General features: G+C 40.7%; 1 protein-coding gene across 8 annotated transcripts in view; it reads left to right on the forward strand.

Annotated features, from left to right (window-relative positions):
* Window positions 1-19303, forward strand: part of LOC135491715 (glutamate receptor-interacting protein 1-like) — a 51217-nt gene that overhangs the window by 25436 nt on the left and 6478 nt on the right. For 3 of the 8 annotated variants that reach the window (XM_064777762.1, XM_064777764.1, XM_064777769.1), the window contains 15 exons: window positions 8075-8131; window positions 11107-11178; window positions 11338-11547; window positions 11752-11911; window positions 12800-12945; window positions 13156-13303; window positions 13682-13857; window positions 14024-14323; window positions 15042-15080; window positions 15875-15916; window positions 17137-17314; window positions 17549-17766; window positions 17886-18101; window positions 18231-18381; window positions 18638-18786. In XM_064777762.1, coding sequence (XP_064633832.1) covers window positions 8075-8131; window positions 11107-11178; window positions 11338-11547; window positions 11752-11911; window positions 12800-12945; window positions 13156-13303; window positions 13682-13857; window positions 14024-14323; window positions 15042-15080; window positions 15875-15916; window positions 17137-17314; window positions 17549-17766; window positions 17886-18101; window positions 18231-18381; window positions 18638-18786 — 2262 coding nt within the window. Of the gene's footprint in view, window positions 1-7645; window positions 7785-8074; window positions 8132-11106; window positions 11179-11337; window positions 11548-11751; window positions 11912-12799; window positions 12946-13155; window positions 13304-13681; window positions 13858-14023; window positions 14324-15041; window positions 15081-15670; window positions 15707-15874; window positions 15917-17136; window positions 17315-17548; window positions 17767-17885; window positions 18102-18230; window positions 18382-18637; window positions 18787-19303 lie in introns of those variants that run through there. The other 5 variants (XM_064777768.1, XM_064777763.1, XM_064777765.1 and 2 more) reach the window with 5 other exon arrangements.

The following is a 19303-nucleotide window of genomic DNA, read 5'->3' on the forward strand; positions in this document are numbered from 1 at the left end:
GGACTCATTAGCTAGAATATTGTTACCGCTAAGCAAACGCATATGTTCCGAGACTTCACAATAGCATTCAGAAGTAGAGATTTTTTACTGGTTTGGTGTAAGGAAGGTACAAGGCATGTGTTGAATATACAAAGTGCGGGTGTGAGTTTTGTTGAGCATTTCCTTGAACTTAAAAGAAAAAACCAATGAGATATCTGTTGTTAAGGAATAGGAAACTTTTGGCTGCTATCAATAAAGTGGTAAAAAGACCATGTTGATTGCACTATTGTTGGATGTTTATAGCTCTATCCAAACGAAAAACATTCGATAGTATTGCTTCTCAGATTCCTTCTTGCTGGCATCCCCAAGGAACCACTGATCAGAAAGCAGTTGAACCTTGCTCACCTCACAATGTAGCCGAAAGGATATGCTCATGCTTGTTTGATGTCTGGTTTATAGTTGAGAGGCTCTGGCTCCATCAACAATGACCAGGCAGGCGCACAGCAGATTCTTATGTCCTGTAATACCAACTAACCATTCAGTGGTTCCTGTTGCTTGCCTCATCATGGCCGAAGGGTTGTTTGTTGTGTTTTCCTACAATGTTTAGTAAACCTATCTCCATGTTCCTGTGGGTTATTGCTACAAGTTCAAACACAGGAATGAACAGGGCTGTTTGGTTTCCTTGGCTTGCAGTTGTTATATGTTCAAGGTTGAATTGTGGATGTTGCTGATGCGCGCATTTGGGTAGTGGTTGTAGATTTAAGTTCAAGGTTGAATTGTGGATGTTGCTGATGCATTTGGGTAGTGGTTGTAGATTTAAGTTCGAGGTTGAATTGAGGATGTTACTTATTGATGCAAGTAGCTCATGCTGATACAGGAGGTGCTTCCTTTGAGCATCAGGATGGGTTGTCAAGAATAGAAAATAGATGGATCTTACCAGCATCTTGCGTACCACAAATTGCAAAAAAACACCATAAATCTACGAATTTTGATGAAGTAATAACTAGCTGATGATCTAATGAAAAGCTCTTGGCTAATTAGCCAATTATCACCTGGTATTTTGCAACCTCACCCATGAGGCATCTAATGTAAGATATTTTCCGGATTACTAGAATTCAACAGATTGATCTGCTCTCCATATTTTGCTAGTGATGTTTTGATGTAACAACCGGATGCCTAGAACACTAATTAATATGTTTACATGGCTAATACCAATACCTGATGTTTTCTTTCTTTGAAAGAAGCATCATTTACTTCAAAAAAATCATGAAGTCATCTGCTCATCACTACTCTTATTTGACTCTAGTACATGGGCTGATATCATGAATTCCGTGAGAAATTTTCGACCCCATCTCTGCATCCTGAAAACCTTTCTCCTTCCACCTATATGATATTTGAGAGCAATTTTCATCATTGATTGACATGATTCAGTATTTGAAGAGGAAATGCAGGTAACTGGTCCTCAGAACACTACAGAGCAACCTTGCTCAAGCCCTGTTCTTCTAAAACAATATAACTATTTCTAGGTAAAATAGGCAGTGTTAATCTCAAGTAGTGTCTGGGGTTTGCATCTACAATGTACGCAGTATATGGCCTCATGCTCTAATGTACACAGTCTCTGAGCAGTGTCGAAGTGATTCTTTTACATTAACTAGTTTGTCGGATACCAAAAACACCCAGTTGTATGCTGACCTGTGAAAAGGATCCTCAATCGTGCTGTCATATTGCCTGTGATATTGCCAGAATTTTTTTTAAAGGTAAGTATTATCAGACTACGAATTGCTTGTACCATGCTAAATTTTGCTTAATCCTTTGCTAGTCCTAGGCTATGGTGCAAGTTTGACCTCATCTTTGCCCTCTGCCGGTTGCTGTTGTATATTGATGTACCATATTTTATGAAATTGCTGCAGCAGCCCAGCATGACAGAAGCATTTGACATGAGGAGACATGCCTGTACAATCTTTTGGCTGTTATCTAAGCATGAAAATATTCACCAGACTATGAATCTGTTCTTGCAGTCAGTAGTGCTGCATTGAAAGAAACTGTCAGCATGCGGCTACACTGATGCTGCCTTGGCACTTTAATTACTTTGATCATCATTGAAATTCCAAGGCGTTTTTCACCAGAACAGAAATCCATGCCTGCATTGGTAGACAACTTCTTTCATCAAGTCATCTGTGTGCCAATGCAGTGGTGCCTTCCAGTGAAATATTCAGACCCCATGGATTGCCGTTGGGGATTCCTAAGCCATGAGTCTTTTGCCTCCCACTCAAGTTCACCTGCAACTGGAGATAATTTAAACTTGTTGCTTTCAGTTATGCTTATTGCAGTTTATTTTGTTGCAAGAGCGGCACCGCGAATACTGCACAATGCTGTAGATAGATTATCCATGACAGCTTTCCAAAAAAACACACAACAGTGGATGACGAGTTTAACAGTACCACACTGATTACATTCTCTGTACTGCTACAAACTTTGTTTCATCAAAACGGATGCCTTCACATTAGAAATTGTACATCAATGCACAGCAGAGTCAGATCAGGTTAGCATGGAACCTAACTTTTAAAAACCATCTACAAACAGCCAGGGTCTGGTATTATTTCTATTGACTCTGTACCTAGATTTATAACTTTATTATTTATTCAACCCGACACCAGCGTCAAAAGGGTGCAACTATACAATCAGTATATACATTTTATATCGTTGTTGCCATTTTATTTTCGTACTTAATAGAAGTCGCAAGATGTATCTCCATGCTGTAGTTGTACCGTGGATAACATGGCAAGACTGAATCCAGGTAACTTCATAATGTGAAGTTTTTTGTCAACTTGACTAGTTGATTTCGTAAATTCTTCCGTGGTGATTTTGCCTTTTTCTGGTATTTGCAGTTTGTTTTGTTATCCCTATAGCCCTAGTTCATGAGCCTGTGGTATGAACCCCATTTACATCCCTGTGTGTGTGGAATGCCTCCATGCAGTGCATTCATCTTCTTCCATACTGTGGAAGGTTTCAGCAATTTGGGCCCAAATTAGCTTCTCACCGTGGTTTAATAAACTTGGCGACTGCAGTGGCTGAGGCAGGTTGTGGTGCACCCCATTTACTGCAGAATCCTTTATTTTGCGTGGCTTCTTTATCTTTCTTGAGGGTAAAACATTTCAATGGCAGCTGTGGTGTTATTCAGTTGGCTTCCGTACCACCTTTCTGAAAACAATTGAATGTTTCATAGACACAATGTCATATCTGAAATTAGAAATATCGGCCAATGTATGTGAATATCCTGATATCCTCTGTCGAGGGGTGCTCTTCACAAAATGCTGTTAAGGTCCTTGCCATAGTTGATTAATACCCTGTTGTCAGATTCATTGACTTGAAACTATGCTTTTAGCTGCAATTGAAAATTTCTGAAAGATTTTGACGGAAAGTTCTGTTGGACAAACAGTATGCCAAGAAGTTCAAAGTTGAGTCCATTATGACAAGAAGCAAACCTGTCTTTCTGGCATAATTCAGGAACAGATCATCTTCTTTAAATTTTACACCATACAGGACTGCAAGCCTATCCAGGCTCACCGGTGTTTCACAGATTGTAAACACGATTGTTATTGAGAAGACCATCAAAGTTGCCTGAACCTGTCCTGTCTCTGACTTTTTTGTGGTCTTAGATATCTTGGCATGCCTTGACTTGGCTCGACTCAGTGAGGTTATAAGAAATATGTTCATTAAATAGATTAGAAATAATGGAATGAAAAGTGTGAAGGCAACATAAATCGATTTCCCGTAAACAGTTACCCAAGAAGGAGTTACGACGCTAAGTTCTAGTAACCCTGTGCATAAGTTGTCTTTGTGTCCAGTAAAATCCCTCATCACGTGTCTTGGTGTGTGGCACAACACAGAAAAGCAGGCAAGTGAAATGGCTATTTTACCAAGGTTCCTCTTGGTGCAATGTCCTCTTGCCCAGAGTGGGAATACTATATTCAAAAACCTCTCAAAGGTGATTAAGACGACAAAGCTGTTTCTTGTTTGCAGAGATATCTGATAAAATGGCAATGAGGTATAGAAGATCAGCGTTTCAATTGTATCGCCTGCCTTTGCAAAAACTCTTATTGGATCAATGGCATACTGTGCCATGCGACGAACAAAGAAGTATATTAAACATACGAAAAGAAAGAAAAGATCACACGCGGCAAGTATCCGCAGTAAAAAAACTGCGGTGTGAGTCGTCTTCCGTATATTACGCAACACAACTAGATTTAAGATGTTTAAGATGATGCCCAAAAGTACCACTGGGGTAACAGCGCATGTGTAGAGATAGAATACATCTGCGTACACCTGTTTGTAGACGCATTTGTTACGGGCAGTGGAGATGTCACTATAATCATTGGAGCCGATGGTTGTCAGTAGCTCCTTAAATTTCATAACTGCTTCTCTGCTATTCTGTTTCAAGTTATGAATATGCGTAGTCAGTTGTGCAGAAGATTCCATAAAAGCTTGTTTTCTTCCGTGATCCTGTTATGTGTGCCTTATTCCATTTTTAACATTGGAGCAGAAAGGACAGCAGGCACTGAATCTGTTCACTTCCAAATTGGTATGAAAAATTACAAAATCCGCTACCCTTTGCAGAGAGTGTATGTTTTACTCTGCTCTTCAAACTATTGAAGCCTGTCACGGTAGCCTCCTATTTAAAAGCAAAGCAAACTTTGAGAACCTGAGACTGAAATCTAATACATGTATGAGATTTGTAAAGACAGTCAAACGATCTACCCGACCAACTGGATTTAGCAGACTGTTGAAACATGACTTTTTTTTCTCATGTTGTGTTGTTTTCAACTTGTACACGGGCATTAGCCTAACTTAAACCTTCGTGAGAAAATGCTTTTTGTGCAACTGCATGGCCGTATTTAGAGGGTGGGGGTCAACTGCTCCCCATACGTAAGTGGTGTTCAGCACCTAAGAGAGCCTACTGCCCCAGGACCAAAAATTTTAATGCGGCCCTGAATTGGCTCCTGGAATCTTTTGGGTTAAAACGTTTTAAGTGCATAACTGTGTAGGTTGGCTGATGAGGTTGCATCCCTCAGTCAACACAGCTAGTAGCTGTTGAGAAATGCCCCTGTTTGTTATCATGATGAAAACCTGTCCATCCCATAGTTCCGCATCCATCAACAGGTCGGTCGTTTTACCAAGGTTTTGGTCTCTTGGGCATCAAACTCCTTGACTATGTGTTTCACCTTCAAGAGACAGAATCGCATGTGGATAAAAGTATGGTTCTGTGTTAAGATCTACCACTGCTTCTTACAAACATAGGATGGAATTAAAATCCTTCAACTTCCGTCAATGCTCAACACAAGATGAGCTGGAAGTGTCGGTGCTTTTTTGGCCATTACATCTGAGAATGTTCCATTTTCATGAAAGTTTGAAAGTAGAGTATATTTCCAACCAACTTGACTTATATCGTATGTGTTGTGGTGTACAGCATCTATGCAAAATGTACTATAGCCTTGGGCATACCTAGTTTGAAATGAAACAGATTTCTATGTTGAGTCGAATTCATTGCAGTTGACTTAAATTTCGTTTGGTATCCTGTGCATCATGTGCATAAATTATACAAGTGATTCTTGAAACTTAACATGAGGTGGCTTTCACCTTATACCTCATTTGCCTACGGATTCATAATGGAGAAGCGATGCTGGTGCAGCTGGCTAAAAGACCCCTGGCGAGTTTATCAAAAAGCGCTCCGCTAACTTCTGTGGAGGTGTTACTTATACATGTGTTCGACAAGATGTTGCAGACACTTTTAGATTGAGTTGGATTTGAAATCACGCTGGTTGGAAGTACGGAAGTTATCTGTTGAGTTAGATGATTGAGTTGGGCCCATGAACATCTCTTGAGATATAGGGAAAGATGTGGTAATATTTCAAGCGTCACCAGAGATTTCGTTTGATTCTGTTTACACAGGATTTACTTTAATTGGTGTTGGTCTTGTTTGCAGAAACTTTCAAATTACTTTAGATGTGAAATTTACTGTTCAGTAGAAGTTGTTAGTTGAGTTCATTGATATTAGAACCATCAGTTGGAAAATTTTCACTATGGATTACATGTGGGATATACCCTACTTGGGATTTTATGTAGAATACCATTCTTCACTTGGGATTTTATGTAGATTTTTAATTGGAATTTTATGAATATGATTTACCATTTTCACTTGGATGGATAGATTTCTGTCTTTCATGTACATTTAGGGTGGCAAATATCATCCAGAATTGGACGTTTGGGTTCAGATTGTGTTTTCTATTAGTGTGTTGGAGCTGTCTTGGAATCAAATGTTGGTATGATAGACCAGTGCAAGGATTTTGAGAAATGGACACCTTGTGAAAACTTGTTTTGGTTCTATCCGAGATTATGTTCAGTTTGGGCTTCTATCAGACTGGATACTTTCCAATTGTGAAGGTTATTTCGGTGAGGAAGTTCTTGAACGACCTTCCCTAAATTAATGTTTTGCATATCTATACGAATAATGAGATTTCTTCTTTCCTCTATCAGCAGCCTCTACTTCTGAATAATCTGCCAAGACAAAGTTTAACTCAATCATCTTGAAGGCTTCATTTTCTTAAGAAGATTAAATTGATTCACTCCATCAGCCATGCAGAACATTTCAAGAGTCAGCCTCAAGCTTAAAAGATGCTGTTTACAAGACCATTGTTTAGAAGAAAAAATGTCTAGTTTAGATTCCGCTTCAATTCATATAAACCTTTAAAAATTCTGGTGGTGAAGTTTGATCTCCTGGGAAATACACCTTTCTGAGTTGATCAGTGCGTAGTCATGGTAGTTAGAAGTCTGGGTTGATTGTTACCAAAGTTCACGAGGATAACTTTCTAATCCTAGTTCTTGGATATCAAAAGAGCTTCTGTGAATGAGTTTGGCATCATGGTTAGTAATGTTTATGTTCAGTCTTTCTGATATCCAAAAATGTCCTGGAGCATCAGCCAATCACCTTGGGTGCATGATCACCAGTCACTCACAGACACAATTTCTGATATTTTCTCTCTGTTATGAATCCTCCTGTCCACGAGGGGTTAATTTAGATTGCCCCAGGCAGTTGGAAATTTAGAAGGCTTTTCTTGTCTGCTTTTGCTTCAGAGAATACTCTGGTACATTTAAACTTATCTGTGTACCTAGATAAGCATTCTGGCGAAAACCTGTGGATGCACGCCGAATCTCTGGTTTTAGGTGCTGAGGTGGAAACTGCTGTGGCATTGGTAAATGTTCGGGATCGTTCAGGTGCGAGTTCGCAATGTTCGCTACTGTAGTTGGTGGTTAACGGTGATTGTGCTTGGCTGGTGGTGTTCAGATCAACAGATGCTCAAAATGGTAAAAAGAGGAAATAGGCACAGGCTGATAAAGCAGTCATGGCTCAAAATATGAATGGTTCAGATGGATTTGGCTTTCAGGAGAATACAAGAAAAGGCAATTCAATGATGGAAATAAGGAAAAGTGTCTAAAAATCGATTATTTTGATTATTTTGTCAGGAGTTTGATATAAAACTGCTCTGCCGTGAATATAGCGTCCGACCATGATTTCAACTTTTTTCCTGGATTTACTTAATCTATTCTGGAATATGAGAATTTCCTCGGTAGCTTTATGACAATTGATGATGGCATTCATAAGAGAGATTGATATTCAAATGTTGTGATTTTGTTTATGAAGAACTATGACTTACTGTAGATCATTGCCAGGTTTATAATAAATCAGTAGATTTTTTGGATTATTTGAAATATGCCGAGGTTTCTCGATTGTGCAAAAACCTGTGAAGGTGAGTTGGATTCCTGTCGCAAGCATCTGCGATGACCACTGCAAACAAGTGATTTTTGTTGCATGCGATTTTGTCTCACCAATATCAATCGTTCATTTGTGGGGGACACTTTACAGTTCCAGATGATCTCCGAAAGGCAGTGCATGGTCAGAATCGGAAATAAGGAGGAGGATAACTACATGTATGAGTGGAACAAGAGGCACCAAGGCAATAAACCAACATTGACGACCTGTCAGTTCATATTTTTCATCGTCTTTACCTAATGAGTTTCCTCTCATTTGTCTTTTCAGATGAAGACATTGAATACAGACAAGCCGACACATTACACAGAGCGAGGGTCTACGATGGTCAGTATAGCTTCTTCAAAGTAATAGTAACTCTTTTGACTAGTCTCATCGATTCACTTTGGCTGCGTCATCTGATAAACATCATAAACATTGAGGAGGAGCAGCAGTGGTCTAGAGACTCAGACTAACGGCTTGTGGTCCCTGATGCATACCCGCAGGGTCGATGTGAGGCTCTAGACGGGTTGCTTAGTAGGAGCTCCCTGGTTCAAACCCCACAAACGATGTGAGACAATAATTTTCAAGTCTCGTTGCAAGAGGTCCCTGGTTCAAACTCCACTGTCAGCGTGAGACTCTCGGCAGGTGTCTGTATGCTAAACTACGGACATGGGAACCTATCAGAGGTCGGTGGTGTTGATTGAGCAGCTCATCTGCGATCTCTGAAAGCCTCTTAAGGCACTCTTTCAAAAAGAGCATCACAATAAGCATTCCTTTCCAGTTATTTGGTTCTGAAGCATGGAAGTGATAAATGGTTTTGGCGCCAAGCTTTGAGCGGGTGTGAAGTGAATTGAAAAACAAGTGAAGTAAACAAGTTGTTTCATAACATTATGCAGGAATAAATAGGCCAGAAATAACTAGAAAGATACTTGGAGCCAAGTTCTTAAACACAGAACTGGCCGCTGAACAGGTGCCCGTCTGGTCCAGTGCCCTGCCATGAAACTATGGCCAGCTTTTCTTTGAGGCTGATCCAACACCATGCCAAATAGTATTCAATGTGACAGTGGCAATCCACGTTGTGGTACAGAGCCTTGTCATTATGCAAAAAATACACCTCAATATGTTTTGAAGTCTAACACTTTGCACTCAGCAGTTGGTTTCATATCAACCTCCTTCATCTTTCAATTAATTGCAATTTGTCTGATCATTCCCCCTCATTTGTTTGGGGGAATCTTTACTGTCAGCCGAGTAAGTGAGCGATAAGTCTTCTTCATGACCTTCAACCTTTAGACAAGTTACTGACATAGTTCTATTCTTGATCTTGACAGGTAGGTTTAGAGTTGTTAAGATTCTTCAAACGCCATTCAAATTCATTGCGCTCACTAGTTATGCATGCTGGTAGTTGTTTTATGCTGTTGTTTTGTTATTTCTTGCCTTTGGCTGTCGAAAACATGTGGTGAAGTAGCCGAAATTAACTTTGTTAAAGCAAGTTTAAGGCGCAATAGCTAACATAAACTAAGTGGAATGGTATTAGCATCATGCTCCAGAGTCCCAAAAGATGTGGACAAAACATAGATGACAATGCTTTCTTCATCCAAATGACTAATGTGACTGCTGTTCCTTCAGCCTTGAACCCCAGTGTGAAAGTCCATCAAAAGGATAAGAAAAAGGGCAAATTTATCTTGGCTACAAAACCTAAGACAAAAAGTAGAAAAAACCCAGAGAAATATTCACGTGCTGGAAAGATGTTTATTTCCTTTGAGCAACAATTCACTCTACATGCTCTAACAGGTAGTAAAGTTCCACGCAACCCATCCAATCTGCACTACGTTCCCGCTTTGTTTTACCTCAAAATATAATCTCTCATCTGACGTCAAAAATAGGCGTAAGTTACAGAGCAAGTTAAGTTTTTTAATGCGATTGCCTCCGACGTACAGGAAAACAACACGTGCTCTGGTTCTTTCTGTAACAAGGTGTTCTCAGTCTGTTTCGATTCATTTGTACTGTTCTAAACTGTACATTCCTGTAGAGTTCAGTATATGTTTGTACGCAACTTGAGATGAAAAGAATACAGATTTGGTTTCAGTCAAGTTGACGAGTCTCAGTACATTCATTTCAATGTTGTGTATGAAATCTACACACGTTTTTAGCTTTCTTCAGGGTTGACATGATCGGTACGCTTTGCTTGTGGTGAAATTGTAGTGGTTCTTATCATTTTAAGTATATGAAGTGTGCATTGTTCCCCTGAATCATGCTGCGTGTGGTTTGGTTGCTTCCTGTATAGCTTGAGGGGTTTCACGGAGTCATGATAAAGGAAACCATAGAGTTTCAGGTAATATATCATTGCCACACTAATGTTGAACCAGTGTTCAGGCTAGAAACTTCAAATTATCTTAAGGGGTTCCATGGAGCTGATAAAGGAAAGTCATACAAGCTTTTTCAAATGGAAATCCAGGTGCTTTGTCAATGAAGTAGTTCCTATAGTTTTCAAAAACTACCTTTGCAACCCTTTTGCCCAACCACCTCTCCTGGATCCTGAAAAGATTGAATTTGCTTCCTAAATCTTTATTGATCCTTGAAGCAGCTGTAAATGTTTCTTAATAACTGCAGCCAATCATATGGCAGCTACATCTGTCTGTTTACCTGATTCATCTGATGCCCCCAGTGGAGAAATCCTTGGAAGGAGGCCTTTCAACCTGCAGTAAGCCACATGATGTCAGTTATCCAACCCTTGCCTTGGAGGGGTTTGTTGTCTGGCCGGAATGAAAGCCCATGCTTGGCTTCAGAACCATAAACCAGCATAGTTTGAGCAACTAAGTCTTTAAACATTGTTAAAGGGAACTGAAACCGCCAAGCCAGTTCGTATGACCTCGTTTTCATTTCCCGCGTATCGGGTGATCAGAACGAGGCATGAATGAAACATGGCGCCTAGCTGTCAATCATTGAGTGACGTCACTACTATGGAATTTACTCCGAAAACTCGTGAATGAAAGATCGCATGACTCACGTGATTCTCACATGATTCTCAATAATAACAAATTGAACTGCGCATGCTCGGGCACTGGGGGCGGAGCTACAAATCTGAACTCGAATAGGAAGTTGGAAGTTTGACTTTCTCGGGCGGTGAAAGTCGAAAAGTTGAATAAATCGCTCGGCGGTTCCAGTTCCCTTTAAAGTCCGCTAAGGGCCATTCATTATTACTGTGGTCCAGGATAACAGAAATGCAATATACACAATGCAGTAGTGCAGTTCAAATGATTTCTACTTCATTTTCATCCCAAGCGATTGTCTAAACCCTGTACTTACTTTACTATTTCCAGAGGACAGAAGAGGAGTGGCGCTTGTGGAACTCCACAAGAAAGAAGGATGTGGTCTCGGCCTGACAGTGATAGGTAACTTAATGACCATTTTAAAGTTATCTGCCACGTTTGAACAAATACCAAGCCGGCAAAAAACAGCATGTTTGCAATTGCCTTGTCTGCTGTACCAAGCAATAGGCGCGATTAAAAACTTTGATATTCAAACAGTAATAGTTCCTTCACTTCTTCCAGGTGGCGCCGACAAGGGCGACAAGCCCAGCATAGCCAATATCAGGCCAGGCGGAGTAGCCCACAGGAGTGACGCACTACAAGTTGGCGATGCCATCATGACTGTCAATGGAATCAGAATGGGTACAATGAAACACGATGAAATGATCAACTTGCTCAAGAACGCCAAAGACAAGTTAGTCCTTGAGGTCGAATATGATCTTCCTGACTTGCGTAAGTATTTGATTTGGCAAGATGACAGTTAAGAACCTATAGCAAACGAGAGATTTTTGATGCAGTAATGTGGGATAATCTAGTCTGTGAGGGGTCGTTGCAGTGTTTGCTCAAGGGTAATATTTATTTCAACATGGGGCCAGTTTTTGCATGCTGAAGATCCTACCAAAGGATTGTGCGTAATGGTATTTTGTTTCATTTCAGCGTCCTCGTCTTTTTCTGTGATGTGCAAATCGGTGGAGATTCTTCTTGAGAAGGAAGGGAACGCGTTTGGTTTCACAATGCGAGGGGGTCTCTCCAGCATACCCTCCAAGACACGACCACTCACAGTCACACAGATACGACCAGGAGGATCAGCAGACAGGTGGGTCCAAGTGGTCTATTTTCTCCCCAGAAACAGCACTGTTTGTGCCAGGCTAGATTATTCTTTCTCTAACAAAATCTTTGACATCCATTTGGTTTCCCAAGGGGGATCTCCCCAGCATACGCTCCAAGGCGTTACTGCTCTCAGTCACGCAGATAGCCAAGAAGGTGGGCAGACTTCGAAAGAGATCTCAAGTTTGTTGTGGGAGGTACTCCAGAGATACACCTGTGGGGTTTCTTTCATAACCTTACTTAATGATAGGATCTATGTGATCCCCCAGTAGATTGTTATGAAGGGACCTCCGCTGCTGAATCAACAAACTCTGAACAACCTGTTGAACTGATGCCAGTAAATTGCAGAGTTCTGAAAGTTTGAGTTCAAATAAAGCATCCAGCTCGATGTTACGAAATGGCCGTTCTATATGAAAGATGGTTAATGTGTTTATATCTCAGCTGGTTGGGTTTCATGTAAGATTGTACCTAAGGTACCAGACTGCAAATAAATAAGTCTCGCCCTCTATCACACTCAATTTAACCCATAAACAGAGCAAAACTTTTGATGTGAATTTCACCTTTGAGCTAGTCTGGAATGGCCTAAAGAAAGATGGAAGTTTCTTTGGCTTAATAGTTTAGGCCAGTCAGAGTGCTTTTTTATCCCACTTAACATGTTATTTTGTATTTTGCTTGCACAGGATGTGGTGAGTGGTTACTGCATTTTCCTTTTCTAAGCTACAAAAAGTAAATTGATGGATCTGGAGGATTATCTAGACTGTCTGTAGTAATATCAAAGATTGAACATACCTGATATTAGACAAAACATTAGCAAAATTTGTTTTCCTGACTTTCCTTCTTGAATTATTTCTGATTCTACCACTCTCCAATCTTTCAGAGAAGGCAGCTTAAAAATTGGTGACAGGATATTAGCCATCAACGGCATAAATGTAACAGATATGAGACACGATGAAGCCATGACGATATTACGGAGGACAGATTCTGATGCAGTACTCCTAGTCGAATACGATGTCTCTATCATGGGTAAGATATCAAGACTTTTAACTGACCTTGATCCACTTCAAAAGGTGTCTCACAGCTTCTGTGACTCGTATTCATCTCCTGGGATCTCCTTGGGGTTATGAAGACACTGTTCCTGAGCTTGACCTCTGAGGACTGATATGGTGACCAAAACCGCTTGGGTCTCTCATTCATGCATTTGTTTTTCTAAACCTTTCTCTCGACATCTTTCAGAAGAAGTGAGGAATCCCTATGGCCCGCTCATGATCGAGATTGGGAAAAACCCAGGGGCCAACTTGGGTATCACCCTCACAACGACTAAGTTCAAAGACAAAACAGTGATATGTGTGGAAAACATTCGAGAAGCCAGCATAGCAGACAGGTAAGTTTGTGTCAAAGTGCCTCTCCTTGAGATAAAGATCACCATCATAGCTGAAGATCAACATACCAGATTGGTTTTATCACAAATCACTATAATGATTGATTTTGACAGCAGACAAGCGATCATTTTACTGCTCTTTGCACAGCTCTGTGATGACAATATATAATCTTTTGGTACGTTGGAGACTTGGCCATGAAACTAGCGTGGCTTTCAGCTTTCACATTCCCAGAACATTGCTCTCAGTTCTGTACATCCAATCAAACACCAGGGGTCACATGTACGAGTGTCAGCACGAAGTGATAGCTTTGTCCATCGGTGAATACCTCATACTTGATACCTATAACTTGGCATCAAAAACGTTACTATCGAACTTTTCAGATGTGGTGCCCTACACTTTGGAGATCAGGTCCTCTCCATAGACGGTACAAGCCTCGAACACATGACCCTCAATGAAGCTACGCAACTCCTCAAATCAAGTGTCGGTGAACTCATCAAACTTGAAATTCTACCTCTCAGCAAAATCAAACCAAGACAGTCCATTGTAACGAAAAAAGGTAACAAACAACTTACAACATCACGTCACCTCTTATGCAACAGTTCCTGTTACCTTTCTGGTATAGCTGCCCATTCCGAATTTTACGCTAACATCCAGTTGAGAATTCTGTGCATGTTTTGAACTCGCTAAAATTTCAAATCAGAGTGGATTTTTTATTGTTTCAGCTACTGTTGTCCCTGGTAGCCATGGAAGAAATACCTCCCCGTCCTCCAGTCTTCAGGCAAGCCAAAACAGCATCCCCGCCTCCATCAGTACTCTCGCCTCCCGCCAGAACTCTTACACACACGTGGACATCGAGCCCACGTACGCCCGAGTCAACGTCCCGCCGCCAGAGCCCGCCTACGCCCAGGTGAACGTTCAGCGGCCTTCTTCAGCAAGTTCCAGTTATTCCAATCTCAGTTACACCAACCCTTATGGTTCTCTTCGGTTCCGGACGTTTGGGAAGCCACGGAAACCTTCTTCAGGTGAGGGCATATTTCAGTCGGGAGAGAAATTTTCAAAGATTTGATTATCTCCTTTCTTTAATCCGATGAAACTTTGATGAGAATTCATTGGAAGAATAACTTGTCTGTTTCAATTGAGTTCATCAATATCCTCATATTGATATCAAAAATTTATAAGCAGCTTATAAATTTCTGATGCAGTGTTTGGTGTTTCCTTTACCAATATATTTCGTCTTCATCTGTCTTCGTGTACTGTACTGTTTAATATTTCATCAGAGAAATATCTATCATCAAAAACGGTTTAGTTTTTACTCTCAGTCAAGTTCATAATCTGGTTCACAACTGTGGATACTAATGCTAATGATAATTTATCAGATTAAATTATCAATTAATTGATCAATTATGTTTGAATCTGAATTGATCTAAGATGCTACATCTCAAGTCAAGTTGGAGCTTCATATTCCTCTTCTTCTGCCGTATAAACACCTCAGAGGAATAAAAGTAATGGGATTTGCCCATGGTCACAAGCGATGTGTCCATGCCTGGTATCATGCAAGCCAATGTTGAATACCAAGTCAGACACCTTTATAAACTGCTACACAATGCTGCCCCTTTGATTTTAGCAAAACTGTTGGGTTTTTATAGCACACATCCAATCATGGAGATCACTTGGCTTAAGATATAGCATTAACATTAGTATGATTTTTATATGTTTTGACGTCAAATTTTTGTTCCACAGATGACATCCCGGAAGAAGACTTCCCACCTCCCCCACCAGGTGACTGCATCTACCATCCTACCCTACTAACGAAATCATAGATTTACCATCACGGAAATCGAGTTGAATCTCATATCTTAAAACTGAGCATCTCAAGCTCTTCTTTTCTTTTCTTTGTTTAATACTGTCTTTCAAATGGCAAAACTGAGTTCCTCTTGACCCCTGAGTCAGGATGGACTTAGAGAACTGAACCATATTAGAAGAAATCGAAAACATCGGATCAAAAATCAATTTCTTAATCTGACAAGAAAAGTTGGAGAACTAACATAAAGAATTAAGCAACAACAACACTGCATGATGATAAGTAGCTAGAGAACTCAGTACAACATAATGAAATGGACACAGCAAGATGTTCACAACTTGTATAGTAGAAATGGGAAAGCCCATGCTGGTATAACATATGTATCATGAAACAATAAATGGAGCCAGATCTCAGCATTTGAACTCTATAGCCATACTATAAGTAAGAGAGCAAGGCCAAGTATTAGCATAGATTAGGATATCATTGGATATCTTGGAGTTTGAATATGTCAAGCAATCTCAATAGAAGTTTTCAAGTTTGTCAATAAATAGGCAATCTTTCCATTTAGGCCCAGCTGTGTATTTCAACGATCCTTACACATCAGGTACGGAATGCTCTTTGGACATTTCACCATTTTGCATCATCTTACAAGTACAGTGAGAAAACCTACCAAGTTACCTTATTGTCCCTGTGAAGATTGTGATTTTTTTCCCGTGTATATTTGGTTTTACTTGTGTGCAGCGTCCTGATTTGTGATGTTTTTGTTTGACAGATGTGATTCTGGAAGAAGACTTTCCTCCACCTCCTCCCGCAGGTGACTGACCCTCTATCTTTATCTATAGCTCTGTTCTACGTCTTACTAATTTCTTCGTTGTGTAGGAATAGACATTTTTGGGACAATAATAACTTTGCTGGAGCTGCTCCCTTTACTGGGGATCAGTTGATGTATTTGAATCAAATCATCTTCTTGGTTTACCTGAGAAGAGTATTTTTCTCAGAAATACCAGATGCAAATACTGAAGAGCGTTTTGAGTGCTTGACTCAGTGCAATGCACATGTGTCCGAAATAAGTATTTAAGTAAAGAGTTAAAGTTGCAAGATTTCAAATATCCTGTTGAATAAGATAATGGCTTTTGATATCGTCAAAACTTCTAATTCCTTCTCGATAGACAAGATCTAGAAGAAATTGACCTTTTAAACTAGTTAAACTAGACAATAGAACAGTTAGATACTGATGCATGTTCCTAAACTAATGTAGTGGTCTATACTCAAAACACTGTGTTCCTCTTTGATTAAGGTTTCCTGTGTTGAATTCGTGTTCCCTGGAATGGTTTTCTCTGTTTCAGGTTTAGTGTAGATAATAGATGTATTTGTCATACTAACAAATTAATCCTAAAGGAACTGAGGATAGTTAGAACAGCACATTTAACCAAACCCTTTGTAACTTTTTTGGTCGTCTTATTTAGAAGTACAGCTGAAAGAACAATTTAAGGGTGTTTTACTTTTTGAGCCACCTTACCTCAGAATATATGTCTTATCCTCTGCTCATAAAGGGTTAATGCACAACTGTTGGTAGATGCAGCCAGCAAAACGGCTTTTTCCTTTTCAGGGCTTTTAGCAATTCGAATGGTGTTCTGCACTGTGAACCCCTTGGTGAACCCTTTTCCTTAGATATGTCTTTTTCAGGGTAATTTGGTCAGTTATAACCTCAGTCATTGACTTTCAGAGTCCAGAAATGATGAAATGTTGCAGTACAACCAACCTCTTCTTGTCTTTAGCTGTTCTCGTGTGTTGGTAATGGCCGTCGGAGTCTTCTTGACATCTGCTGTGCATCTCTTAGCTGACTGTCTGTATCTCTTGAATTGTAACAAGAACAAATGGGCTAATGAGTTCTATTGTGGCAAAAACTCTTTTTTTGCAAATAAAAGAAATTTGCTAGAGTGGAGAGGACAGTCTTTAGCCAACCCAAAAACCAAGAAAACTAAGAATGATCAACTGCGATTTTGATACATAATTAAGTTGTCCTCTTTTCAGTCACATCAGCCATCACTGGCCTAAACAACCCTGTCAGCCACCCAGAGACAACAGAAGTTACCATCTTTGACGAGGGGCGAGGCTTTTGCTTTACGTTGCAAGGAAGTCATTTCTCTGGAGAAATGCTGACGGAGTCACCCATTATAGACTCGATAGACCCAGGGGGACCCGCAGAGAAGTATGACCCTTATTGATTCCCATTCTTTGATTGTTTGTTTGGGTATCCTGACTCTTATCATTTTGGTGAGAAAAAAGGTCCCTCTTACTGTCCCATCAGATCTACTATTTGTTTCAATTCATCCTCCATGGAGGCTGGTTGTTTTTGAAGATAATTGTTTTAAGAATTCTTCACCATGAAGTATGGATAGCTTTCACCATGTGATATATAACATGTTATCCCCACACGTTTCAGATCTGGTGTGATACAGGAGGGTGACCGCCTTCTCTCCATCAACGGGAACTACCTGGAGGGTCGCACGTTACAGGACATCAACACGATGTTGAGAGAAAGTGGCAAAAAGTGTACATTAGAGATTGAATTTGATGTTGCTGATGCAGTCGTGCCGAGCTGTGGAACGTTCAACGTGAAAGTCGGGAGGAGGGGCGCCACACTTGGAATAACTATTTCAGGTAGGAAATGGTGGCTTGTGTCCATTGTTCACTGCTAAATCTTGTATACGGATGGGGCTGTGACATTGTGCCAAGCAGTTGAGTCGATCTTTGCCTACTAACTCTGGTTGTAATTCTAGGTCCAAAAAACCGCCAGCCGGGGGACCCACTGATCATCTCAGGGATCAAGAAAGGCAGCGTCGCCCACAGGACTGGCACCTTACATGCAGGAGATAAGCTCCTTGCTATCGACGTTCTCAAGACAGACAATCTCAGCATTGAAGAGGCAGCGAGAGTTCTCACAAATGTGGAAGACATCGTCAAGTTACGGATACGGAAAGACGAGCCCACACCTGGTAAGAACAAGTTCCATACTGTGCAGTTACATTGGTGCCAGTACTGGCTCCAAAATATCACCCTGCTACAAGTATATGGTGCCTCTCCTAATGTCCTCGGAAATAAATACTTGTGTATTTCTTTTGCAGTTGAGGACCCAGCTCCCGATGCTAGTGCTGTGTCTCATGTGGTGGAACTCCGGCGCTGTGGTGGGCCACTCGGCCTGACGATCTCTGGCACAGAGGAACCTTTTGATCCGATCATCATATCAGGATTAACGGAGAATGGTTTAGCAGAAAGGTAAGATTCAATGGAAGTGTCATACATAACGATACACATCATCTTGACCCTCAACTTTTGGATCCACTCTGCCGACCCAGACTCGGTTACACCAATGGATGAGGTTGGGGAGGTTACGGACGGAGTACCTCTGATGGTTCTGAATGAATGCACAACAACGTTTACTGTCACTCTCCCCCCCTCTCCACCATGCATGTGATCATAGGTATTGATAATGTTAACTGTTGTGACATGTGGTCTCTTTGCTTCATTTCAGGAGTGGAGCCTTGAACACCGGCGATAGAATTCTCGCTATAAACGGCAAAACGTTGAAAGGACGCCCTCTATCCGACGCCATTGCAACATTACAGAGCGCCGGTGACATCGTAACGTTATTGGTATCGAGAGTGAATGACATGTCTGGAGGTACATACTGGATTGATGCGTACAAGGCCCTCGGGTTTTCCTTTCCTGATTTGGGGAATGGCTCTAATGTTTTCGTTATTGAATAAGAAACATTCCATCATTACATCCTGTACATAACAAATAACATCATTTTATCATCTGCTGTGTATATGTTGCTGACACATCTGGACAGCCTCGATCCCAGGTGCTCTTCGTGTTGCTGTTGCAGAGGGAATTTGTATTAGATGTGCCCTTGAGGATGAGGTTGGAGTTTTGTGGTGTCTCGTCGTAGGTTGATTTGCACCCGTGGATTAATTGTCCCAAGGTTGGCTATCACCTGTAATATTCTCTCTTACTAAATACTGCGGCAGCGACTAAAAACTGATGCGCAGCTCCACCATCACATACCCTGGCCGTACTCTAATCCTGCCTGTGTGACTTGTGCTAAACTCATGGGGCAAGCTTCTCACAACCAGTAATTGATCAGCATTTGGTTTGCAGTGCTTTTCAATTTGATTTGCTTAGATTTGCTTTGTAC

The sequence above is a fragment of the Lineus longissimus genome, chromosome 7 (assembly GCF_910592395.1).
Source record: "Lineus longissimus chromosome 7, tnLinLong1.2, whole genome shotgun sequence".
NCBI lineage: Eukaryota > Metazoa > Nemertea > Pilidiophora > Heteronemertea > Lineidae > Lineus > Lineus longissimus.